Source organism: Babylonia areolata, chromosome 18 (genome assembly GCF_041734735.1).
Source record: "Babylonia areolata isolate BAREFJ2019XMU chromosome 18, ASM4173473v1, whole genome shotgun sequence".
Lineage (NCBI taxonomy): Eukaryota > Metazoa > Mollusca > Gastropoda > Neogastropoda > Buccinidae > Babylonia > Babylonia areolata.
Genome location: NC_134893.1, coordinates 28907101 through 28932100, shown reverse-complemented (window position 1 = coordinate 28932100; position 25000 = coordinate 28907101). Strand labels below are relative to the sequence as shown.

The 25000-nt window shown below is 43.8% G+C and overlaps 1 protein-coding gene across 1 annotated transcript in view; it reads right to left on the bottom strand.

Annotated features, from left to right (window-relative positions):
* Positions 1 to 25000, bottom strand: part of LOC143292624 (neuronal acetylcholine receptor subunit alpha-10-like) — a 157939-nt gene that overhangs the window by 16221 nt on the left and 116718 nt on the right. The window contains exons 3-5 of the mRNA XM_076603089.1: positions 19308 to 19516; positions 17162 to 17271; positions 13942 to 14411 (exon numbers count right to left, since the gene is read on the bottom strand). Coding sequence (XP_076459204.1) covers positions 13942 to 14411; positions 17162 to 17271; positions 19308 to 19516 — 789 coding nt within the window. The remainder of the gene's footprint in view (positions 1 to 13941; positions 14412 to 17161; positions 17272 to 19307; positions 19517 to 25000) is intronic.

Here is a 25000-nt window from a genome sequence, read left to right as displayed (position 1 = left end):
AACAAAATAAAACAAAACAAATTGGAAAAAAGGGCATGAAAAGAAAAGAGTTGGGTAACGTTAATTCTGTAAAAAAAAAACAAACCCAAACAAAACTGAGCAGAAACAACTAACCATACACCACACAATTCCCAGCAATACACACTCAAATAACAAAACAATACAAAAACAAATAATTATGCACCATACAATCATAGCAATACAAAATCGCAGAACAAAACAAAGCGACCCCCCCCCACCCCACCCCCGCCACACACTCCCCCTAAAAAAGCAACTGGTACGGCGCAAAAAGCTAGGCGCTTTTTTCAGGAAAAGCATCAGCAGAAAAAAGAAAATCCTGAAAACTGCATGTGACGGGAGGGGAAGAAAAGGAGAAGATGAACAGTTGGGGTGGGGTGGGAGTGGGGGAGAATGAGGCAAGAGATCGAAAATACTTTAGGATATAAACACAAACACACACACACACACAGACACACACACACACACACACACACAAAACAACAACAACACACACAACCACACACACAAAATAACAACAACAACGACACACAGACACACACAAAACAACAACAACAACACACAAAACAACAACAACACACACACACAAAACAACAACAACAACACACACACACACAAAATAACAACTACAACAACACACAGACACACACAAAACAACAACAACAACACACAAAACAACAACAACACACACACACACAACAGCAACAACAACAACACACACACACACAAAACAACAACAACAACAACAACACACACACACACAAAACAACAACAACAACACACAGACACAAATCAACAACAACAACAACAACACACACACATACACAAAACAACAACAACACACACACACACACAAAACAACAACATTACACACACAAAACAACAACTACAACAACACACAGACACACACAAAACAACAACAACAACACACACACACAAATCAACAACAACAACAACAACACACACACATACACAAAACAACAACAACACACACAAAACAACAACAACAACAATTCACACGCACAAAAACACAAAACAACAACAACACACAAACAAAACAACAAGAACAAGAACAACAACAACACAGACGCACACACAGACACACACACGCACGCACACACACACACACACACACACACACACACACACACACACACACACATCGTGTTTGTGAGGAACATGCTAAGTTAACCAGCGACAGGTGAAGTGCGTCACTGTCGGCAGGCGTCTTTCCTGCCAAAAGTGATAAATCAATCTTCGAAAGAAAGCTCGGGAGGCTCTGAAATTTCAAAGTCTTCGTGCACCGCACATTCTCCTTAAAGAAAAAAAAAATTACTGCGCTTGTTTTATGGACGGAAGGGGGTGGGGGTGGGGGTGAGGGTGAGGGGCGTGGTGTAGTAGCAGAGGTTGGCTAAAGGACATTGGGGGCTGGAGGGATGCAGAGTGGGAAGGACAGAAAGAGAAAGGATGGAGTTGGTGGAGACACACACACACACACACACACACACACACGCACACACACACACACACACAGAGGAGATGGGGATGGAGGATAACACAACCCCCCCCCCAACACATCACAGTAAATCCACTGATAAAAATGCCCCCATCGAAAAAAACCCTGTCAGCATTGTTTTCTGTAAACAAATCTGGAAACACTATTGGTGACGACAAAAAGTGTTCCAAACAACTACAAAAAAAGGGGGTGGGGGGTGGGGAAAGCCCCCAAGTCCTCAAATCACGGATTCAACCCCCCCCCTCCCCACACACACCTTTTTGTCAAACTAACGGATCCTGCTCCTCTCCACCTTCCACCTTAAGCCACTTTTTTTTTACAACCTGTCCCCATGTACAGTATCGAGGTAATCCGGGTTGACACGTGAGATTTAGACCAAGCTTCCTGGTCACCTGGCAACTCTGATCCGCCAGAGCTCTGCATAAAAAAGGACCCAGACAAAAACCTCACTTGGAACGCCTCATCTTCATGCAACACCCTGGCTCGCGCCTTTTACAAAGAAGTGTGAAAGGCAGCAGGACGACAATGGCACGTGAGGGGCTGTTCCTATCAGCTGGCCAACAGGAAGACTATTATGGAAATGGCACGTGGGGGGCTGTTCCTATCAGCTGTCCAACAGGAAGACTATTATGGGAATGGCACGTGAGGGGCTGTTCTTATCAGTTGGCCAACAGGAAGAGTATTATGGAAATGGCACGTGAGGGGTTGTTCCTATCAGCTGGCCAACAAGAAGAGTATTATGGAAATGGCACGTGAGGGGCTGTTCCTATCAGCTGGCCAACAGGAAGACTATTATGGAAATGGCACGTGAGGGGCTGTTCCTATCAGCTGGCCAACAGGAAGAGTATTATGGAAATGGCACGTGGGGGGCTGTTCCTATCAGCTGGCCAACAGGAAGACTATTATGGAAATGGCACGTGGGGGGCTGTTCCTATCAGCTGGCCAACAGGAAGACTATTATGGAAATGGCACGTGAGGGGCTGTTCCTATCAGCTGGCCAACAGGAAGACTGTTATGGAAATGGCATGTGAGGGGCTGTTCCTATCAGCTGGCCAACAGGAAGAGTATTATGGAAATGGCACGTGGGGGGCTGTTCCTATCAGCTGGCCAACAGGAAGACTATTATGGAAATGGCACGTGGGGGGCTGTTCCTATCAGCTGGCCAACAGGAAGACTATTATGGAAATGGCACGTGAGGGGCTGTTCCTATCAGCTGGCCAACAGGAAGACTGTTATGGAAATGGCATGTGAGGGGCTGTTCCTATCAGCTGGCCAACAGGAAGAGTATTATGGAAATGGCACGTGAGGGGCTGTTCCTATCAGCTGGCCAACAGGAAGACCATTATGGAAATGGCACGTGAGGCAGCTGGTTTAGCTCGTGTCCACGTGGCGATGGCAGGATACAAAACAAAAACATTGCTATGAGAAAGATGGTTTATATAATTATATCTCATCTGTGAAAGGACACCACCGGTGGAAAAAAAAAACCCGAAAAAGACGAAAATGGAATGTGCATGTGGGAGATGTCTGGCTCACTTTGTGTGTGTGAAATGGGATCCAGACAAGAATGAAAATGAAAGTTGAGAATTGCTTTGTCGTCTTTTGTCAGGAGACCACTGAGCCAAAAATGAAAATGCATGTGATGGGAGATGGTTCACCATCTTGAACAATCCCAGGCAAAAATTAAGTATGGATAGTGAGAGATATTTCTCCCGCATGTAAACAAACCCAGGCAAAAAGTAAAAATGGTATATGAGACAATGTGAACAAACCTAGGCAAAAAATAGAAATGATGCATGAGATGGTTGTGACACAGAAAGACAGAGAGAGAGAGAGAGAGAGAGAGAGAGAGAGAGACAGAGAGTGGGACAGAGAGAGAGAGACAGACAGACAGAGAGAGAGAGACAGAGAGAGAGAGAGAGACAGACAGACAGACAGACACACACACACACACACACACACACAAGACGTGTGGAGGTGGAGGGTAATACCAGCATTTTTTTCTGCAAAGAAATCTAAAACACCATTGGTGACCACAAGATAGTGTTCCAAACAAACAAGCAACAAGAACGATAACAGAAAAGGGGGCTGGGGGGTGGGGAAGAAAAAAAGAAATAGCGACCTACTTTTCATCCAACGTAAAATCATAGATTCACACGCGCAAAGCCCATTCCCGTTACCCACGAACCCCCCCGCCCCCTCCGCCCCCCACCCCCAACCCCTAGCCACTCTACAACCTGTCCAATGAACAGTCTCGCGGTAATCCGCATTGCCATACCAGAATTTGACTCCATGTTGAGACCACTGAGCCAAAAAGGAAAACGATTGTGATGAAAGGTGGTTCAGCCCCCTTGTGAATAAATCTCTGAGCAAAAAATAACAATGATACGTTACAGATGGTTCACCCCTTTGTGCGTGATCAGACCCGGGAAAAAAAAAGAGAGAGATGATTCACCTCATTGTAAACATACCCGGGCAAAAACAAAATTCACACAAGTGAGATGGGTGGAGCTTCATGCAGAGAAGAACAGCAGAATGAAAATACGAAGAATGCCTTACCTTCTTTTAAAAAAAAATTTTTTTTTAAAGGGAAATCAGACATTTCCGTCATCAGGGATGACTGGTCTATACTGAGACCATCCTTATTGTGTTGTGTCTGTAATGTACTTTGTATTTGGTTATGTCCATTTTTGTCTGTTAATTAATGGTTCAGAGTTGGCTGTTCGCTATTGTATGTTTCTGTATGTCTGTGGGTTCTCTTCTCGTGTTTTCTGGCATTGTCTCTTGCCCTTCGGGTTCGTCGCCTTGTATCCTCTGACGTCATCTTCAGAGCTGCAACTTGTTTAGTTGTTGTTGTCCTGGGCTTATTCTTCCATCCTGCTGATACATTTTATCTTCTTCATCTGGTTCTTCCACTGGTTGTTGCCCGGTGTCGTCTTTTCATCGTACTGCATTTCCCGTCCATCTCCTCTTCTTTGTTTTCTTCACGTTTGGTGGCAGGCCAGGTCTGGTCCTTCATGTATTGCCATTAGTATGGGAATGAGCATACACGTGTAAAGTCGTGCGTGTGAATGTGTGGGGTGAGTGCGCGCGTTTGTGTGTGTGTGTGTGTGTGTGTGTGTGTGTGTGTGTGTGTGTGTGATCCTATTTTTGCTCGTCATCATTTTTCCCTTTTGGTCCCTAAATCTACTTTATTTCCTTAGATACATACATACATATATAAATCTCTCTCTCTCTCTCTCTCTCTCTCTCTCTCTCTCTCATACTTACACATACATATATAGAACATGAATACAACAGTCACATAGGCATCTCTTGCTGACATGCAAAGCAATGTAGCATGCACCTCTCTCTCTCTCTCTCTCTCTCTCTCTCTCTCTCTCTTTCTCCCTCTCTCTTTCACTTGGTTGTAATTTTCCCAATATTTCAATATTTTCCAATGCCTTTTTAAAATCGATCCCTGGTGTTCACTCTCATGTTTATCTCAGTATCAAATATTAGTTCTAAGTGGCCTTACCTTCTCATGTACAGGAGAAGGAAATGTATTGTATTGTATTGTATTGTATTGTATTGTATTGTATTGCACTGTGTGTTGTACGTTGACTTGCGATTCGTTGCATGGCGTTGCGTTGTATTGTATTGTTAAGATAAGATAAGATAAAATAAGATAAGATAAGATAAGATAAGAACAACTTTATTATCTCCAACTAGAGAAATTTGGTCAGCTGCATTATCACAACATAGAGAAGTAAACAACATGGGGATCATAACTGTAAAATGAAACAACAGCCCTTACAAATATAACGAAGACACAAATGTAAAAATATCACATACACCGTTTCATACTTCATCCATACATTGCAGGTAATAACTAGTATTCTTTATGTTTTATGCTTTGTCGCAACGGATTTCCCTGATTGATATGGCATTTGAGAGATGGTTGAACTTCCCTCTTCCTTCTAACTTCCAAAAGGGATTAAACTGTGGTTTTTTTGTCTGTCAGTACATATTTCTGCCTGCTCGTGTAACATGATGTGAAGTGGTGTGCATAACGACTGAATAGTTCGTGGGCAGGAGCCCAGCTGTTCCAGAGGAAACTGCTTATCTGATATTTCATACAGCATCATTTAGCATATATGGAAACTGAAGCCCTCGGCCGAAGACTAATTCAGAGGCACAAACCAACCAACCAAAAAACGAGAATTTCACGATTCAATTTACTGTCCTGATACTTCAAGTGCACTGAGCGTCGTGATTGCAGTGCCCGACCCATGCTGTTCCATTGGATCATCTCCTCCCACCAAATAAAAACAAACAAACAAAGAAAATTAATAATCAAGCGATGCCTTAATTCAGTTTATCGACACAACCCCCTTCCATATGATCACACCACCAACACAATTTTCTTCTGTTTTTTTTTTCTCTTCTTCTCGCAAAGCTACGAATCAGTGGTTTGGTAATTCTGGACATTGCCGGCCGAAAAAAAAATCAGCCTATGCTGATTTTATTTTATCAGTTTTGTAACATGATTTAAAAAACCCAACCCACTTTAGTTTGGAATTCTGGTTCACATTGACATTCATGTCAAAGAAGTTGGCAATCCACTTGCCAAAACGTTACCCTCCATATCCCCCCTCCCCCTCCCAGAAAAGCACCACAGCTACACGATACAGACCTCAAACCCAAGGTTCACTCATACATAAAAGACATCCAGCTAGAGAATGGAACTTTTAAAAAGAAAGAAAGGAAAATATAGAAAACGTGAACAAACCGTCCCAGACGCTTCTTAATCTCAAAGAATTTACGTCCTTCTCTCATGGGAAATACGAAAGGGAGACTGTTCTCTACAGGCAACATACAGGTCACTCTTTCCTTACGCACTCCTACGTAAATAGATTTTATCACACGCTTTGACTGTCGAACCCCCGCCAACACCCCCCCCCCAACCCCCCGGCCCCCACGGGTAAAAAATAGTGTTTTAAGTCATGAATCAATATATAGAACAATCAGCCCCAAACTGAAGAAACCACCCGGAGATCAAATTTGAACAAATTTGTGAATTGTCAGCCTTCCAAAGTTATTTGCCTTATTTTGATGATGTTATTAACGACGCCACTCACTATGGACGTAACTACTACGTCCTAAAGCAGCCAAGGGGGGTTGGTTAAGAAATCAAGCACAGGAAATTGTTACAGGAAGCTCCATGGCGAGTACCGGGCAACGGACATCTCAGTATTAAACATCTGCTTTCTGACTGCTGAGATTTGTATGTTCTACCCGATGTGAGGGCCTCACCTCAGACTTAAGACTGAGTGTGTGAACCAGATGCTGAGCCCCAAGTTCGTGCCCAGCTTGTCTGGTGACCAGTCAGTTATGTCAACAGGCACAGTGTGTCACTGTTTTCTAATTGCTAGCCAAGTTACGTCACCTGGCACATTGTGTCACTGCTCTCTGACTGCTAGTCAAGTTACGTCACCAGACACAATGTGTCACTGCTCTCTGACTGCTAGTCATGTTACGTCACCTGGCACAATGTGTCACTGCTCTCTGAGTGCTAGTCAAGTTACGTCACCAGGCACAATGTGTCACTGCTCTCTGACTGCTAGTCAAGTTACGTCACCAGACACAATGTGTCACTGCTCTCTGACTGCTAGTCATGTTACGTCACCAGGCACAATGTGTCACTGCTCTCTGACTGTAAGTCAACTTATGTCACCAGGCACAATGTGTCACTGCTTTCAGATTGCTAGTCAACTAATGCTAGCAAGCACAAAACTTCACTGCTTTCTGATTGCTAGTCAACTTATGATAGCAGGCACAATGTGTCACTGCTCTCTGACTGTAAGTCAACTTATGTCACCAGGCACAATGTGTCACTGCTTTCAGATTGCTAGTCAACTAATGCTAGCAAGCACAAAACTTCACTGCTTTCTGATTGCTAGTCAACTTATGATAGCAGGCACAAAACGTCACTGCTTTCTGACTGTAAGTCAACTTATGTCACCAGGCACAATGTGTCACTGCTTTCAGATTGCTAGTCAACTAATGCTAGCAAGCACAAAACTTCACTGCTTTCTGATTGCTAGTCAACTTATGATAGCAGGCACAAAACGTCACTGCTTTCTGATTGCTAGGCAACTTAGGATAGCAGGCACAAAACGTCACTGCTTTCTGATTGCTAGTCAACTTAGGATAGCAGGCACAAAACGTCATTGCTTTCTGATTGCTAGTCAACTTAGGATAGCAGGCACAAAACGTCACTGCTTTTTAATTGCTAGTCAACTTATGATAGCAGGCACAAAACGTCACTGCTTTTTAATTGCTAGTCAACTTATGATAGCAGGCACAAAACTTCACTGCTTTCTGATTGCTTGTCAACTTATGATAGCAGGCACAAAACGTCACTGCTTTCTGATTGCTAGTCAACTTATGATAGCAGGCACAAAACTTCACTGCTTTCTGATTGCTAGTCAACTTATGATAGCAGGCACAAAACGTCACTGCTTTTTAATTGCTAGTCAACTTATGATAGCAGGCACAAAACTTCACTGCTTTTTAATTGCAAGTCATGTTATCAGGCACAATGTTTTACTGCTTTTTGATTGCAAGTCAAGTTATGTTATCAGGCACAATGTTTCACTGCTTTTTGATTGCAAGTTATGTTATCAAGCACAATGCTTCAAAGCTTGATCCGTTGAGACCCTTGTCCGCGAAGTTCCAGTCTCTGGAAGAAGCGAACAGTTTTCATCAATTTTCATCTTCATGTAAAGTTATGGTTTGTTTTGTCCCCCGCCCACTGTCAAAGATAATGGTTTATGAATGTTTGTTCTGGGATACTGCTTTGGTCGGCTATCATAAACAAAAGGCGCAACGTCAACCACTAAAACACCCTCCTATCAATCCACAGTATTGCTCTCTGTCTCTTTCTCCATGTGCTGCTGCTGCTGCTGCTGATGATGATGATTATACGGATACTTATTCAGCACCTATCCTCGGAGCTCTAAGCTCTTTACAAAGACTGAGTCATTTGCACAACAGGCTGCCTACCTAGGTTGAGCTGACTGACAGCTGTCACTGGGCGCTCATCTTTCGTTTCCCGCGTCATTCAATCATGTTGCAGTCATGAACACACACACACACACACACACACACACACACACACACACACACACACACACACACCCTCCACACACACACACACACACACCCGCACACACACATTTAACAGTTTCGGATGTAACCGTTTTGTTGATCAAATCCACCATGTAAACGTCTCTGGAAGAAATACATGCCAAAGAAGCAAACAAGGTCTACAGGACGGCACGACGTGTGGGGAAGCCTCAATAACTGCCACTGCCAACAACGCTCCCAACAACAACAACGACAACAACAAAACTAATCAATCAGGAATACTTTCTTGGAAACAAACCCGAAATTGCTGTCCTTATCCGAGTTACATCTTCTATGAATTCCACGACTGCTGTCTGTACATCCAGTTTCAGACATTCTCCATTCAGTCGGTAATCTGAATCGCCATGGGAGAATTGGATGCGTCCTGTTTCCTGGCAACGGAGATCCACTGAGCTGTCGTGGAAGCCACTCAGGCAGGTCTTAACTCACTCAGTACGGCCAGTCTTCTCTTCTCATCTACACAGACCCCTCGGATGTCCAGTGGGTGTCTGAATGACCCAACCTTTAGCTTCCGTCGTCAGAATTGTGGTATTCTTTGTCAACATTCACCTCTTCAGTATAAGAGCCTTCCGCTTACAATATTTTGATGATGGTAATTGGGGTGAAACGCTGTTAACGTCGTCTCTTTCGCCGTTCGTATGGAAAGAGTTAACACACACCTCCCCTCGTTCTTTCACCCCATCTCCATGCATGTAGGATCGCATCTCAAAAGGAGGCGAGGAGCATTGACAAAACGGAAACGGCACTTACAGAGATGAATCAGGTCCCTGAGAAGTGTCCTGGACTGAGCAGGCCTCACCACTGACTGCTGTCCTCGACCCCATTATGGCTTTGGGACAAATGTATGATATCGTCAGTCGTGTCTGACAATGACCCTCAGAACAGAAAAGGAGGCAACTGCTGTTCCAACTATCTGGGCTAGAATTTGATTTTAGCGGAAAGTGTCTTGCTTGACGCTTTAGCCCCTCCTTAAGAGAGAGAAAAAAGAGATGGTATGGTTACTTAACAAGATTTGACGGGCTCTTCAAGACCATCCTTCAGAGAACAGTGCGAAGGAAAGGGAGACGAGGCAGGCAGTGACAGTGGACTGTGACAGTGATAGTGACAGTGGAAAGTGACAGCGACAGTGACTGACAGTGACAGCGGAAAGGCTCCAGCGCTGTCTTTCCTGGTCGCGTGTGAGTCACCAGGCTGTGATTTTCTTCTTTTCTCCTCCGTCTTCTTCTTCTTCTTCTTCATTTCTCCCAGTTGTCTTTCACCCCGTATGAAGACATATGTGACTGTCCGACAGGTTATGTGTTTGTTTGTCAGTCTGTCCGCATTGATTTCATGAATAGCGAAGCTGTTATAAATTGATTTGTGACAGGCACGGAAAAAAAAGGAAGGGGCTTTCAATGACAAGACGTAATTGATGATTTTCTGTACGTTCTTCCCAGAAAGACCCCCCCCCCCCCCCCACACACACACAAACAACCCCCCCCCCCAACAACTGAAAGGTGTTCAGGATTGTTTTTCTCTGTGACCTAGCCGTATTGTCTCATATTGCGGAGAATTGGGAAGCTGCATTACGTGTTCGCGTGTCAGTTCAAACTAGATGCAATAAACAGTTGTTCAACTGAAATGATTTGTGTAGGACGGTAAAAATCGTGCCTCATCATTTGTCGCAGATATGCTACTTTCAACACATTATTATAATTGGTAAAAAAATAAAAGTTTGTGGGAAACGAAGGGAGAATAGCCGGCATACCAAAACCTTCAATACTGCATGTCCCCCCCCCCCCCCCCCCCCCTTAAAAAGAAAAGAGAGAAAAAGAAAATATCATTGAAAACATTATCCGGTCACAATTCTCCACAGCGACATCCCTGACCAAAACAAAATTACTTTCCAGCTATCAGAGAGGAAAAAAACCCAAACAACAACAACAGCAACAACAACAACAAAACCCACCACCACCACCAAAACCTTTCTCGTATGTCGGACAGCTGCTGTCCGGACAGTGTCCCCCGTGGAATGTTAATCGTGGCTGCTCTGCGAGATTTACATCCATGGCTTGCCTCCGAGCAACGCTAATCGCCTGAGCTCACATGGAAACCGCTTTGTCAGACTCCCTCCCCCCCGCTCCCCTCCCCCCCCCCCCCCCAAAAAAAAAGACTTCACGGGGTTTATCATCTCATCAACGCACGTGTGAGGTCGATACCTTTAAAAAAAAAGACAGGAAGAAAGACAACAATAACAAAAACAACAAACAGCCAGCATGAGGATGGAACAGAAGGGAATCTTCAGCTCTCAGTGAAGCACGCTGAAATGGAATTTGTCCCATCTTGAATTCTGGAGCAGCGCACCAGTTTTTATATATAATTATTTTTTATTCGACAGCCAGTTGCTGTTGAAGTTTGTTTTATTTTTATTTTTCTCTTGATCTAAGGGTAATCTTTTCCATACAGCGGGAAAAACGTTCGGCATTGTACAGTGTGTGTTTGTGCAATGTCTGTGTGCTTGTACACTATGCGTTTGTTCAATGACTGTGTGTTTGTGCAATGTTTGTGTGCTTGTACACTATGCGTTTGTTCAATGACTGTGTGTTTGTGCAATGTTTGTGTGCTTGTACACTATGCGTTTGTTCAATGACTGTGTGTTTGCGCAATGTCTGTGTGCTTGTACAATATGTATTTGTTCGATGTCTGTGTGTTTGTACAATGTCCGTGTGTTTTTTCAATGCCCCTATGTATGTACAATGAATGTGTGTCTGTACAGTGTGTGTTTGTACATTGCTTGCACAGTGTCCGTGTGTTTGTACGATGCCAGTGTGTTTGTACGATGCCAGTGTGTTTGTACAATGTCTGAGTGTCTGTACAATGTCTGTGTATCTGTGTGCTTTTCTGGACACGACCCCACGGACCACTGCGCCCAGTGCCATGAGGGTTGGAAGGTGGGTGCCTTGTCAAAGATAAACCATAACATTTGACCACGATTTTTTTTTAAAGTTCAGAGCTTCCACGTTTTCGCTTGTTTCATGTGGTAAATGGCGACATAACATCACTGTGTGATTCTATCGCATCATAGTACTCCACGTCAAATTCAAGGCTGGGTCCGTGTGTTTACTGGGCAATGAAGGAACAGAACAGAAATCTATGCTAAACACGCCAGGAAAATGAGCTGAAAGAACCTGTGCAGCGTGTTTGCGTGGAAGCGTCATGTTTGTGGCTTTGCGTACCTTCAGGTATATATATATATATATATATATATATATATATATATATATATATATATACATATACGGTAGCCTTTCGTGCAGCATACCCAGCACCCATCCCCCAACCCAGGTAATCCTCAGGGTATAAGCTACCACCGAGTAGCTTTTCAAAACTTACTCTGCACCTAGTGACACACCTTGAGTAAAATGAACTTGAAAACTGAAACAGTTTGTTCCAATCCTATCCACCATCCACTCTCTCTCTCTCTCTTTCTTCTTCCCTCCAGTTTGAAAGACTGAAGACTTGTTGTGATCGTGCCGCCATCTGTGAATAATGGGCAGTGTGGAAACGAGCTGAAGCAGGCAAGGGGAGTGATGTCATCTTTTTATCCCAGCCAGCCCCCCCACACCCCCTTTCACACAACACCATCGGGGGAGGCCCTGTGTGGTTTGGATGAAAAATGTTGACAGGTGCTGCTAGGGTAGAAATCAGCCTCAGGGGAAAGTCCAGCGAGCCACGTACTCTCCTCTCTTTCCAATGTCCTTCAATTATTTAGTTTTTCGACAACAAAAAAATTCATTTTTTCGTCGTTTTTTTCTCCTTCTTCTTCTTCGAACAAGAGCAATGTATGGATGGGTAAAAACATACGCGAAAAAATATTTCGCATTTACCCCTTGCTATCATCTGTTTTGGCATATACTGAAAATGTCAATATTTAAACTGATATGAACTGAAAACATAATTCCATGGAAGATTTCAATTCTAATGTTAGGCTAATGAGAATAAATCATATGAAAAAAAAAGTAAGCAAAGAAGAAGCATGAGACACTCTCCCTCTGTCTGTCTTTTATTGCTAGCTGTATATTGCATATGTGTTGTGGTTGTTCCTTCGTGTGTGTTGATTCTTTTTTATATATATGAACGCAACCGAACATTATGACTGTCCTACGGTAAATTCTTTCAGCTTTTGGTTTTCCTTTGCTCGTTAGATAATTCTTTTCCTTTTCTTCCCCAAACACAAAATATGTTTTAACTATTCTGGAGGGTATCGACTGCATATCTTGTGTTTATATCAAAGAGATATTGCGTTTATACCTCCCCACCCTCCCTACCACTGATATAAAGACTTTATTCGTTCATTCGTTAATTCTCTCATCCTCATTACTGAACACGTTCCCCGCCTATCCATTCTCTTCTAACAACAACAATAAAAAACAAACAAAAACCTGAATACAGCGATTCGAGAAGGTTGAGTATATTCAATGTGTTTACAGTAATGTTAACACATAATCATGTTGGGAATTCACTCCCTCTACCCCCTCCCCACCCCCCTCTGCATGTGTATGAATGAATACTGATGGCCGAAGCCATCCATGTCGGCCTATTTTACTTTGTGTTCGCTTCGTATTTTGTTGTTGTTGTTGACATTTTAGCTTTCTAATTTCGCTTATACATGTTTTTTTTGGTGTCGTTCAGGATGTGTCACAGACAACACGCGCTGAGGATACGTTCCAGACAACACGTATGCGTGGGGACTGTCGGGTTACTTCGTTTTTCTCCTAATCCAACAACCTCTCTCGTGTCTCTAGGTGGGGGTGGATGAGAGTGGATGCGACCCCCCCCCCTCCACCCACCCAGCCTCTCTGTGAGGAGTGGTTACTGAGCAGGGTCATTATGGTGGTGAGTGGTGGGGTGGAGGGGTTGCACAGAGAGGTTCTTCTTCTTCACCATGTCACCACCGTGTCTGTAGAAAAGGAAGGAGAGAGAGGATACAATCTTCAGGACTCACTAATGCTAGTGCCCAGATTTACCCACCTCCTCACCACGCTTCGGCTTCTTGATACAAACGGGAAAAAAAGTGCTTCCTTTCGGCGTGAGGGAGGGTTCTTGCAAATGTCAATTTGCTCACATCGATCGGTCAGAGCAAGAGATGAAGACAGCTTTTCCCTTGCGGATTTCTTTTTTAAAGCGAGCTCTGGCGGAGCAAAGGATAATGCCAAAAGGTGAAGACACCCACTCACCTAACATGAGTTTTGCCGGGGACTCTGGCGGGATCCAGAACAGCACGAGGGTGATGGAGGTGAGGAGGATGCAGGGCAGGATGAGGATGTAGTTGTAGAAGGTGGCCCTCCTCTGGAACACTAAGGTGAAGGCCAGATCCACGAAGGGTTCGTTGGGGCAGCACGTGTATAACTGGACCCTCTTCTTGGCCGGCGCGTCAATGATCTTCCACGAGTTGCTCTCCACATAGGCCGACATGTCGATTTTGTTGGGGTCGTGGTCCTCGTTCACCAACAGGTTCAGGTCCACCTTGTTGCCGTCGTAGGTCCAGGAGCCGAACTTGAGCTCGCAGCTCTGGATGTCGAAGGGGAAGCCCTGCACGTCGATCTCACAGGAGCTGCGGTAGATAGCCTGAGGCATCCACAGGATAGACCCGTTGTAGGTCACCACCACCAGGGCGTCCCGGTGCTCCTCCAACCGACTGTCCGCGCTGTCACAGAGCAACAGTGCTGCAGGTCAACGTCTTTGTGAAAGGTGGGGCCGTCAATGTCACAGAGCAACATGCTGCAGGTCAACGTCTTTGTGAAAGGTGGGGCCGTCAATGTCACAGAGCAACATGCTGCAGGTCAACGTCTTTGTGAAAGGTGGGGCCGTCAATGTCACAGAGCAACATGCTGCAGGTCAACGTCTTTGTGAAAGGTGGGGCCGTCAGTGTCACAGAGCAACAGTGCTGCAGGTCAACGTCTTTGTGAAAGGTGGGGCCGTCAATGTCACAGAGCAACATGCTGCAGGTCAACGTCTTTGTGAAAGGTGGGGCCGTCAATGTCACAGAGCAACATGCTGCAGGTCAACGTCTTTGTGAAAGGTGGGGCCGTCAATGTCACAGAGCAACATGCTGCAGGTCAACGTCTTTGTGAAAGGTGGGGCCGTCAACGTCACAGAGCAACATGCTGCAGGTCAACATCTTTGTGAAAGGTGGGGCCGTCAATGTCACAGAGCAACATGCTGCAGGTCAACGTCTTTGTGAAAGGTGGGGCCGTCAATGTCACAGAGCAACAGTGCTGCAGGTCAACGTCTTTGTGAAGGGTGGGGCCGTCAATGTCACAGAGCAACATGCTGCAGGTCAACGTCTTTGTGAAAGGTGGGGCCGTCAATGTCACAGACAACATGCTGCAGGTCAACATCTTTGTGAAAGGTGGGGCCGTCAACATCTTTGTGAAAGATGTAGATGTCAATGTCGCAGGAAAATTACGAATCAGAGACTTAACATTTTGTTACAAGTCAATGAAAGCAAAGTCAAGGCAAGGCAGGGCCACTCATCACTCATCCAATCTTAAAGAACCAAGGTAATATGAATTCGCAGAAGAGATATTAAGATGTTATGATTCTTTGAAAGGGAAAACGCACAGGCAGTGTCATGAAAACAAACGTTTTAATTGTGTACTTTACGACAAAGTATTTTTTTTTTTTACTGCATATAATTAAAACATCCAAGCCAGGCTTCATTTGTTTCCTCAGGAACTGCGCTTCCCCCCTCCTCCACCCCCCAACGATCCGACGATGGCAGTCCTCCACAGCACAGAAGATTACTACAGGTGCATTTCGCTCTGAATAAAACAACTGAGTAAGGTGTCTGTCTGCGAGGGCCCAATTCCAAAATACTTCCGTCTGTCCCTCTCTGTGTAAGTCTGTGTCCATCCCTTTTAGCCATCCACCCATTTAACTCTTTGTATACGAACGGCGAAAGAGACGACGTTAACAGCGTTTCACCCCAATAACCATCATCAAAATATTGCAAGCGGAAGGCTCTTACACTGAAGACGTGAATGTTGACAAAGAATACCACAATTCTGAAGACGGAAGCTAAAGGTTGGGTCATTCAGACACCCACTGGACATCCGAGGGGTCTGTGTAGAGGAGAAGAGAGGACTGGCCGTACTGAGTGAGTTAAACTAAAGATTTTAGCCAGTAATCTGGCTGGGGAGCTGACAATCCCCACTTGTTTTCCTCCACAACTAAGTTGTTCAATTGGAAGAGGACGTTCAGTCGATAATTGCCAGGGATAAACCCTTTGCCGGAGTAGGTTCTTTTATTGGTGCTAACGGCGTTCTGCACATGGGACTTTCGGGCGTTTTGTCTCTTCTGGAAAGACGGCTATCCGCTCATGGTTTAGTGTGTGTGTGTGTGTGTGTGTGTGTGTGTGTGTGTGTGTGTGTGTGTGTGTGTGTGTGTCTGTGTGTGTGTTCTTCAAATTCAAGAAATCTTTTGCTTTCAGTTTAAAAATTAATACACATGGCAAATATCTGCAGGAAAGAGTATAACTTTGCAAATGGAACAATAAGCCCAGCTTCACATTTAGAACTATTTCGATGAGTGTTCAAGTGTAGGGGGTGGTTTTATCGTTATTTCCCTAAAAAAATCCATTTTCGGTACGCTTTGAACATGTCAATGCAATTTGAGAATCTGACGCTATATTCATTATATAAGCGTTGTAATACAGTTCAGTCAACAGTCGTTTTCATGTTCTTTTTGTAGTGTTATTTATAATCCTCCACAGCCCAAAAGGAGTGAAAAACAACAACCTGAATCTGTGTGTGTGTGTGTGTGTGTGTGTGTGTGTGTGTGTGTGTGTGTGTGTGTGTTTGTGTGCGTGCGCGCGCGCGCGTGTGTGTGTATGTGTGATAAGTGTCTAAATTTAGGGAATCTTTCGGTTCTAAAACTGATGTTTATTTCTAAAAACATATGTACTCTGGGTTTCTATAGAATGTATATGGCACAGATTACTTGTAAGATTATTGCAGCTCAACACACATTCACAAACACACACATCACAACACAACCTGAACACACACACACAGTCAATGTTGAATGGCACATGTCTCGGGTGCTGAAGTTATGTGTCATGGTACACACACACACACACACACACACACACACACACACACACTCTCTCTCTCTCTCTCTCTCACACACACAAATACACACACACGCACACATACACACACACGCACAAACACACACACACACACAAACACACACACACACAGCACAACACAACACACACACACCACACACACACACAACACAGCACACCCGTACATACCACACACATACACACTCATACACTCTCCAACCCACCCAGACACCCACACACATCACATCAAACCAACAACCCCATCCACCCACCCACACAGATAGGCACAACAACCGCACACCCCTGCAAACACAGCCCAGTCTTACTAGTTGTATAGTCTGACGTCGGGAATCCATACTTTATCCGAAGGTACACGAATCTGATCAACTCCTCCAAACTGCTCTGGATCCCATTGCAAATGGATGTCGAACCATGTCTGCAACACACACACACACACACACACACACACACACACACACACACACAAACACACGCAGAGTCACGCACACAGTCACGCACGCACGCGCGCACACACACACACACATACATACACACACAAACTTGAATTTTCGCACGAATACTCTGTGCACAAATAAAGCATTCTCTTCTTTCAGAAAAAAAAGAGCCCAGGTTGATCCGAAAACTGAAGGAAAGAGGTAAAAACTGCCATGAACGTAAAAGCCCATGGGCAGATATGAATAATCGTCGTGAGTTATGCAGCCCACGAAAGCAGAAGAACAAGAATAAATAACCAACCAAAATACTTGGTTCAGGGATAAAATGGGGTTTTTTAAAAATAAAAAAAATTGGGGGCTTGGATCATTCTGAACATTTCCAGCGATTTCCCGAAATTACTCCATTGGGACATTTTTTTTCTTTGATTTCGTGAAAATCACACCCTTTGTCATTAACGATTTCCAAGAAATAAAATCCCATGATCGCTTTGGGGGGAAACTTAGAATCATTTCATTGGCTGTTTTTGAAGAATGTTTAAAAATAGCTTCTTGTGGCGTTTGGAACAAAAAATTCCCAGAACTTTGTTCGTGCTTTCTCAGATTTACCCTCGTGTGGTTTTTACGGAATTTCCAGATAAAAAAAAGGATTGCCCATTTTTATTTCCTATTGTATTTTTAGGATTTCGTAGGAGAATCTCTTTTTAAAATCTATCTCCAATTTGATCTTTTCCGAATAATTTCATTGAATCATTTCAGAATGTTTGTGTTGCTTTTACTTGAGTCGCTTTAGCACTTCCTAAAATGTCTGGGATCATACTTAGTGAAATACAGGTTACTGAAAATCATCCCTTTTTATAAAAGCAAATTCGTAGTTTCCGGGACTGCCTTCTAATACTGCTCTGAGAACATTTAAAGCAGTTTTCACTTAAAAAAAATTTTTTTTAAAGGATTTTCTGAACTTGTTTGATTTTGCTGAACGAAAGAATGACATGCGAATGGTGACCTGCACACTGAGCTGCAAGCTGTGTCTTACCTCAGTACGATGACTGCCTTTCACTGACATGCAAGCTGTGTCTTACCTCAGTACGTTGACTGCCCTTCACTGACCTGCAAACTGTGTTTTACCTCAGTACGATGACTGCCTTTCACTGACCTGCAAGCTGTGTCATACCTCAGTATGATGACTGCCTTTCACTGACCTGCAAGCTGTGTCATACCTCAGTACGATGGCTGCCCTTCACTGACCTGCAAGCTGTGTCGTACCTCAGTTCGATGACTGCCCTTCGCTGACCTGCAAACTGTGTCTTACCTCAGTACGATGACTGCCCTCACTGACATGCACGCTGTGTCTTACCTCAGTATGATGACTGCCCTTCACTGACATACACACTGTGTCTTACCTCAGTACGATGACTGCCCTCCACTGACATACACACTGTGTCTTACCTCAGTACGATGACTGCCCTTCATTGACGGCCATAATCAGCAACAGCGGTCAAGGGGACCACCTACGGACACTCACCTAGCGGTCCCAGACGTTGACGATGAGCACATCGTTCTTCTCATCCAGATCCATGATTTCATCATAATCATTACTATTGTTATAAGTATTATTATTATTATTATTATTATTATTATTACACTGACGTTGTGGTCCCAGCCGTTGAGGGTGAGCACCTGGTTTTTCTCATCCAGATACAACTTATAACAACAATAATGATGATGATGATGATAATAATAATGATAATAAAGATGTAACTTCTTTATCATCATCATCATCATCATTATTATTATTGTTGTTGTTGTTGTTTTTATTATTATTACGTAGTGTAGCAGTCCCAGATGTTGAAGGTGCGCACCTGATTCTTCTCACCCTGGTCCATGATATAATAATTATAACAACAACAACAACAATAATAATGATAATAATAATAGTAATAATAATAATAATAATCATCATCATCATCATCATCATTGTCGTCGTCGTCATCATCATCAGCATCATTATGACACTCACGTATCGGTCCCAGACGTTGAGGGTGAGCACCTGGTTCTTCTCGTCCAGGTCCATGATCTGCACCAGCTGGATCATGAAGTTGACATTCATGGTGTCGTTGTAGTGCATGACGGGCCGCCCGAACTTGCCGCGCGCCTTGTAGCGGGCCAGCATTCGTTTGATCAGCTTGTCCTCCCACGACAAGTGCACCGCTCGCCGCTCCCCTTCCACTGCACGCACACACGCACACACACACACACACACACACACACACACACACACACAGAGATCATGATAATATTTTAATAATCTGATAATAATATTTTATTTTCATATTGCGCTATAATTCAAGCATAAGCAAGCTCTTAGCGCTTTACAAATTCAGTACCTAAAGTGAAACGAGAAAGCGCATAAAAAGTAGTAGAAACATATAAAACAGAATCATTAAGATGATAAAAACACATTGCACAAAACCCACAACGTAACATACTCTCAATAGTACAACTGGCACACTCCATCACACACACACACACACACACACACACACACACACACACACACACACACACGAAAATGATTAAACGACTGAGATAATAGCAGTTTTCACTGAAAATATATATATATCTGTAAAGAGGAGCATGATTATAATTTACAAGCCATAGATTTGCTGAAATTGTAAAATAAAGCTTTCAATTCAGTTCAAAACACTTTATTGTCTTCTTCAAGAGATGGGGAACATGTAGTGTAAATAAAAAGGTTAAAAGCCTTTTACTTCCGACCGCGGACATATCCGCGGTTTAGGGATAACTGCATTAGCAACTGTCCCGCCATTCATTTGCATACGCTGTACTTCATTGCAAATGGCGACTGTCTTGATGAGTGTTCGAAGCAATATCTCAGCAAGTTTTAGTTCGATTTTGATGCGGCTTTTTAAAATTTTTTATAGATAGATAGATAAATAGATAGATAGGTATTCTCTTAATTCACGTTTTCTCTCTCTCTCTCTCTCTCTCTCTCTCTCTCTCTCTCTCTCTGTGTTTAGACATTGACGAATCACCTATATATATATAATATGTAAGCGGACACTTGCTTGCATACGCACAAACACACACAAGTACGTGCGTGTGGACACAAAGACTGGTGTGCACATAACACGTAAAAACTCACGTGCACAGAGGACATGTACATATGCACAATCACCCACACTGTCAGACAGACAGACAAAAATACAGACAGATACGGAACTTCAGCGGAAAACAATATTCATCTATACTAAACCAGTAACATGCGTTTACATCCATTCAACCACTGTTAAGTTCAAACAGGCATGAAAAATAAAGATGCGATGAATTACAAGAAGTGAATCTCTCCGGAAGGGAAGAAAGAAAGAAAGAAAGAAAGAAAAACAACTAAAGAAAATGGAAACAAAATAACGAACATACAAGATCCCAAAGTTCACAAAACACATTGTGTGAGTTGCCGATTTCATATTTACATCTTACAAACAACGCATTCTGAAATCTAGTTTTATCCCTTTTTTCCAATAACCCCCAACACATTGATAGAAACGTTTGTAATACTGCCATATCATCTCGTTAGAATAAATCGACTTTCACATCCCCGTAAACGGATTATTACTGCCTGTTTCATGACGTAAATATGATTATACTCGTAAAAAAACCCACTCGCACATATGAACGAAACATAGAAAATGTAGCCAACGAACAGAGAGAAAAAAGTGAAAGTCAGAATCGACTTTCAAACGATGGATGGCGGGGTGGGTCTGTTTCTCGCCCTGGTCGCCTTTGAAATGTTTGTAACGTTGGGCGCTGTTAAGCTACTGGAGAGGGGGTGTTGTACCCCCAAGGCAAAATTTTTATCGTTCGCGAGCTCCGCATCCATCATTTCCAACATTGTTTGACACGCATAGTTTTGACACGAATCCGTTGACACCAAACAAAAAGGCAGAACATCTTGGGTCTGTTCATTGGCAGACATCTCAACACGCCCGTAGCTCTCTGAGGAACATAGGCAATAGAAATCTGTAGCCAAGAGTGGTGGATCTTTTTTATTCTGTTGTGATGGGAAATGATTGTTAATGTGTATTTACCAGAATGCTCGTAAGGGTCTTTGACTTTTTGACATCACCCTTTTTGTGTATACGGTGTGTGTTAAAGACATTGATGTGCAATGTTTCTGTGCCTCCAAGGGTACACGAAATAAACTCCTTGTCTTGCCTTGCCTTCCCTTGCCTTGCCATGCCATGCCATGCCATGACTTGCCTTGCCTTGTCTTGCCTTGCCTTGCCTTGCCATGCCATGCCATGCCTTGCCTTGCCTTGCCTTGCCATGCCATGTCTTGCCTTGCCTTGCCTTGCCATGCCATGTCTTGCCTTGCCTTGCCTTGCCATGCCAGTCTTACCTTGCCATGCCTTACCTTGCCTTACCTTACCTTGCCTTGCCATGCCATGCCTTGTCTTGCCATGTAATGCCATGCCATGCCTTGCCTTGCCTTCCTATGCCATGTCTTGCCTTGCCTTACCTCGCCTTGCCATGCCATGCCATGCCATGCCATGCCTTGCCTTGCCTTGCCATGCCATGTCATGCCTTGCCTTGCCTTGCCATGTCTTGCCTTGCCTTGCCATGCCATGCCATGTCTTGCCTTGCCATGCCTTGCCTTGCCTTGCCTTGCCTTGTCTTGCCATGCCTTGCCTTGCCTTGTCTTGCCTTGCTTTGTCTTGCCATGCCTTGTCTTGCCTTGCCTTGCCTTGCCATGTAATGCCATGCCATGCCTTGCCTTGCTATGCCATGTCTTGCCTTGCCTTACCTCGCCTTGCCATGCCATACCATGCCATGCCATGCCATGCCATGCCATGCCATGCCTTGCCATGCCATGTCATGCCTTGCCATGCCTTGCCTTGCCTTGCCTTGCCTTGTCTTGCCATGCCATGCCATGCCATGCCATGCCATGCCTTGCCATGCCTTGCCATGCCATGCCTTGCCTTGCCTTGCCTTGCCATGCCTTGTCTTGCCATGCCATGCCATGCCATGCCATGCCTTGCATTGCCTTGCCTTGCCATGCCATGTCTTGCCTTGCCTTGCCTTGCCATGCCAGTCTTGCCATGTCACGCCTTGCCATGCCTTGTCTTGCCTTGCCTTGTCTTGCCATGCCTTGTCTTGCCTTGCCTTGCCTTGCCATGTAATGCCATGCCATGCCTTGCCTTGCTATGCCATGTCTTGCCTTGCCTTACCTCGCCTTGCCATGCCTTGCCATGCCATGCCATGCCATGCCATGCCATGCCATGCCATGCCATGTCATGCCATGCCTTGCCTTGCCATGTCTTGCCTTGCCATGTCATGCCTTGCCTTGCCATGTCTTGCCTTGCCATGCCTTGCCATGCCAGTCTTGCCTTGCCATGCCATGCCATGCCATGCCATGCCATGCCTTGCCTTGCCATGCCTTGCCTTGCCTTGTCTTTCCTTGCCATGTAATGCCATGCCATGCCATGCCATGCCTTGCCTTGCTATGCCATGTCTTGCCTTGCCATGCCTTGCCTTGCCATGCCTTGCCTTGCCATGCCTTGCCTTGCCTTGCCATGCATTGTCTTGCCTTACCTTGCCTTGCCATGCCATGCCTTGCCTTGCCATGCCATGCCTTGTCTTGCCATGCCATGCCTTGCCATGCTTTGCCATGCCATGCCTTGCCTTACTTTGCCATACCTTGCCTTGCCATGCCTTGCCTTGCCAAACCCCTGATTGACTATTTTTTTTGTACTACTCATTGATCATAATAATTTTCGTTTTCTGGAGGTAAGTACAACACACGCTAAAAACCCATTATTCAGGATGAATGTGCATGGGTAATGTATGCATATAGACAAAGAGAAGGCGACATGTCAATACCACTTGCTACAACTTGCTAATATTTTGTGGTTTGGCATGAGACATTCGGAATTAATGTGCAACAGTTTTCATCAAACAACAACAGCGAAACAGCAACAACAAACAACAAGAACAACAAAACAGATTATCATAGTCAATGCAGATGCCAGTTTTTTCTCTCTCTGAGGAAGCATGTGCTATCTGGCCAGTGCGTGCTTCCAGATGTGACCAAGAAAAGTGAAGTGATGCGTTTTGTTTTCATTTGATGAGGAAGACTGACAGGTAAAGGAAGGATAGTAGGATCTCCCCTTTCTATTCAATGCACCCATGCTTTCTTCTCTCTAAAATACGGGTTTGTGAAATCTTGAGCAAATAATATATTATTACATATTTTTTCAATTTCGCTGTTGTATTTTTTTGTTTTTTGTTTGTTAGCAAAGAACGTACTCTTTCTCTTGAGAAACAACCAGGAAAAATGTTCTTCGTTTTATTTGGAAAGCATCCGATATTAGAAGAATAATGTAACTCACATCGATCAAAATTTTTGGATATTCTCATCTAGTTTTTACGCCATGTACACTTACAACCCAGGCTTTGACACATAACCGACAGGAATCTGGTGAACAGTTCTGTGCGACGCTTGAAAAGCCAGTGCAAACAGAATTGGGAAAGGGGAAAAAACAACAACCAAGAAGAAGATGCTTGCAACGTTTAAAACAGAACCACAAACATGTTCAACGTTTAAAACAGAACCACAAACATGTTCTTATTCAAAAAGAATATTTCAATTCTATCAAATCACGTTTTGCCAAAATGTTTATTGTGGTATTTTGTCCTTCCACGTTGTGACCAGTCAGCCTAACAAGGATATCATGAGAAGCTTTATTGATACCTGTATTCAGGCCTCTTTTGCATTGAGGCAGCATTTCCTACCATTGTTATATTTCACACACACACACACACACACACACACACACACACACACACACACACACACACACACACACACTCAAACCGAGGCAGTGTCATTCCTTAGACTCAATCTGTTTTTTCACGTGATCCACCAAAAAACTGCACTAATGAAGTCATTAAGATGAAATGAAAAACCGAATATGAGAAAAGCAAAAATATAAATTAAAACAATTATTTCTAATCAGTCTCTCGCCCACATAATCTCTCAGTCTCTGCTGTCTTTACTCTCTCATTTTCCCCTTTCCTTCCAGTTCTCTTCTTGCTCTTGATTCCGCTTGATGAAGAAACAAACTGGTAACATGACCCATAATCAGACGTCTTAAAACCACAGAGGCTTTGGAGTGATGCAAGATGCAACAGCATTGTTTGGCCACAGGCTGAAGCAACGCGTTGTTGACTTGTTTTGTTGGGAATATAAAGCTTTACACTTCAGCTATCAATAATATGCTCCTGCAATTAAGAATAAGTAGCTATGAACAGAACAAACTGTCGATGGCTTACTTATCAAGAGAGAGAAAGAGAGAGAGAGAGAGAGAGAGAGAGAGAGAGAGACAGACAGACAGACAGATAGATAGATGAGAGAGAGAGAGAGAGAGAGAGAGAGAGAAGGCATGTAGAAGAAAAACACCAAATTAAGGATGAATGCACGTATTTCTGATCTGCAGGACACATTCAAGCAACCCATGTGATAGAGACAGTATGTGGCACTGGAACCATAAACCTCAGGCAGCTGCCAAAACCAATCACTCAAGATAAAACAAAAGTTATTAAAAAGAAACACGTAAAAAAACCACCTCATTATTTAAGATATTATGACATGGAAATACAAGATCCATTTACAAATAAAGGTTTTAAATTCTG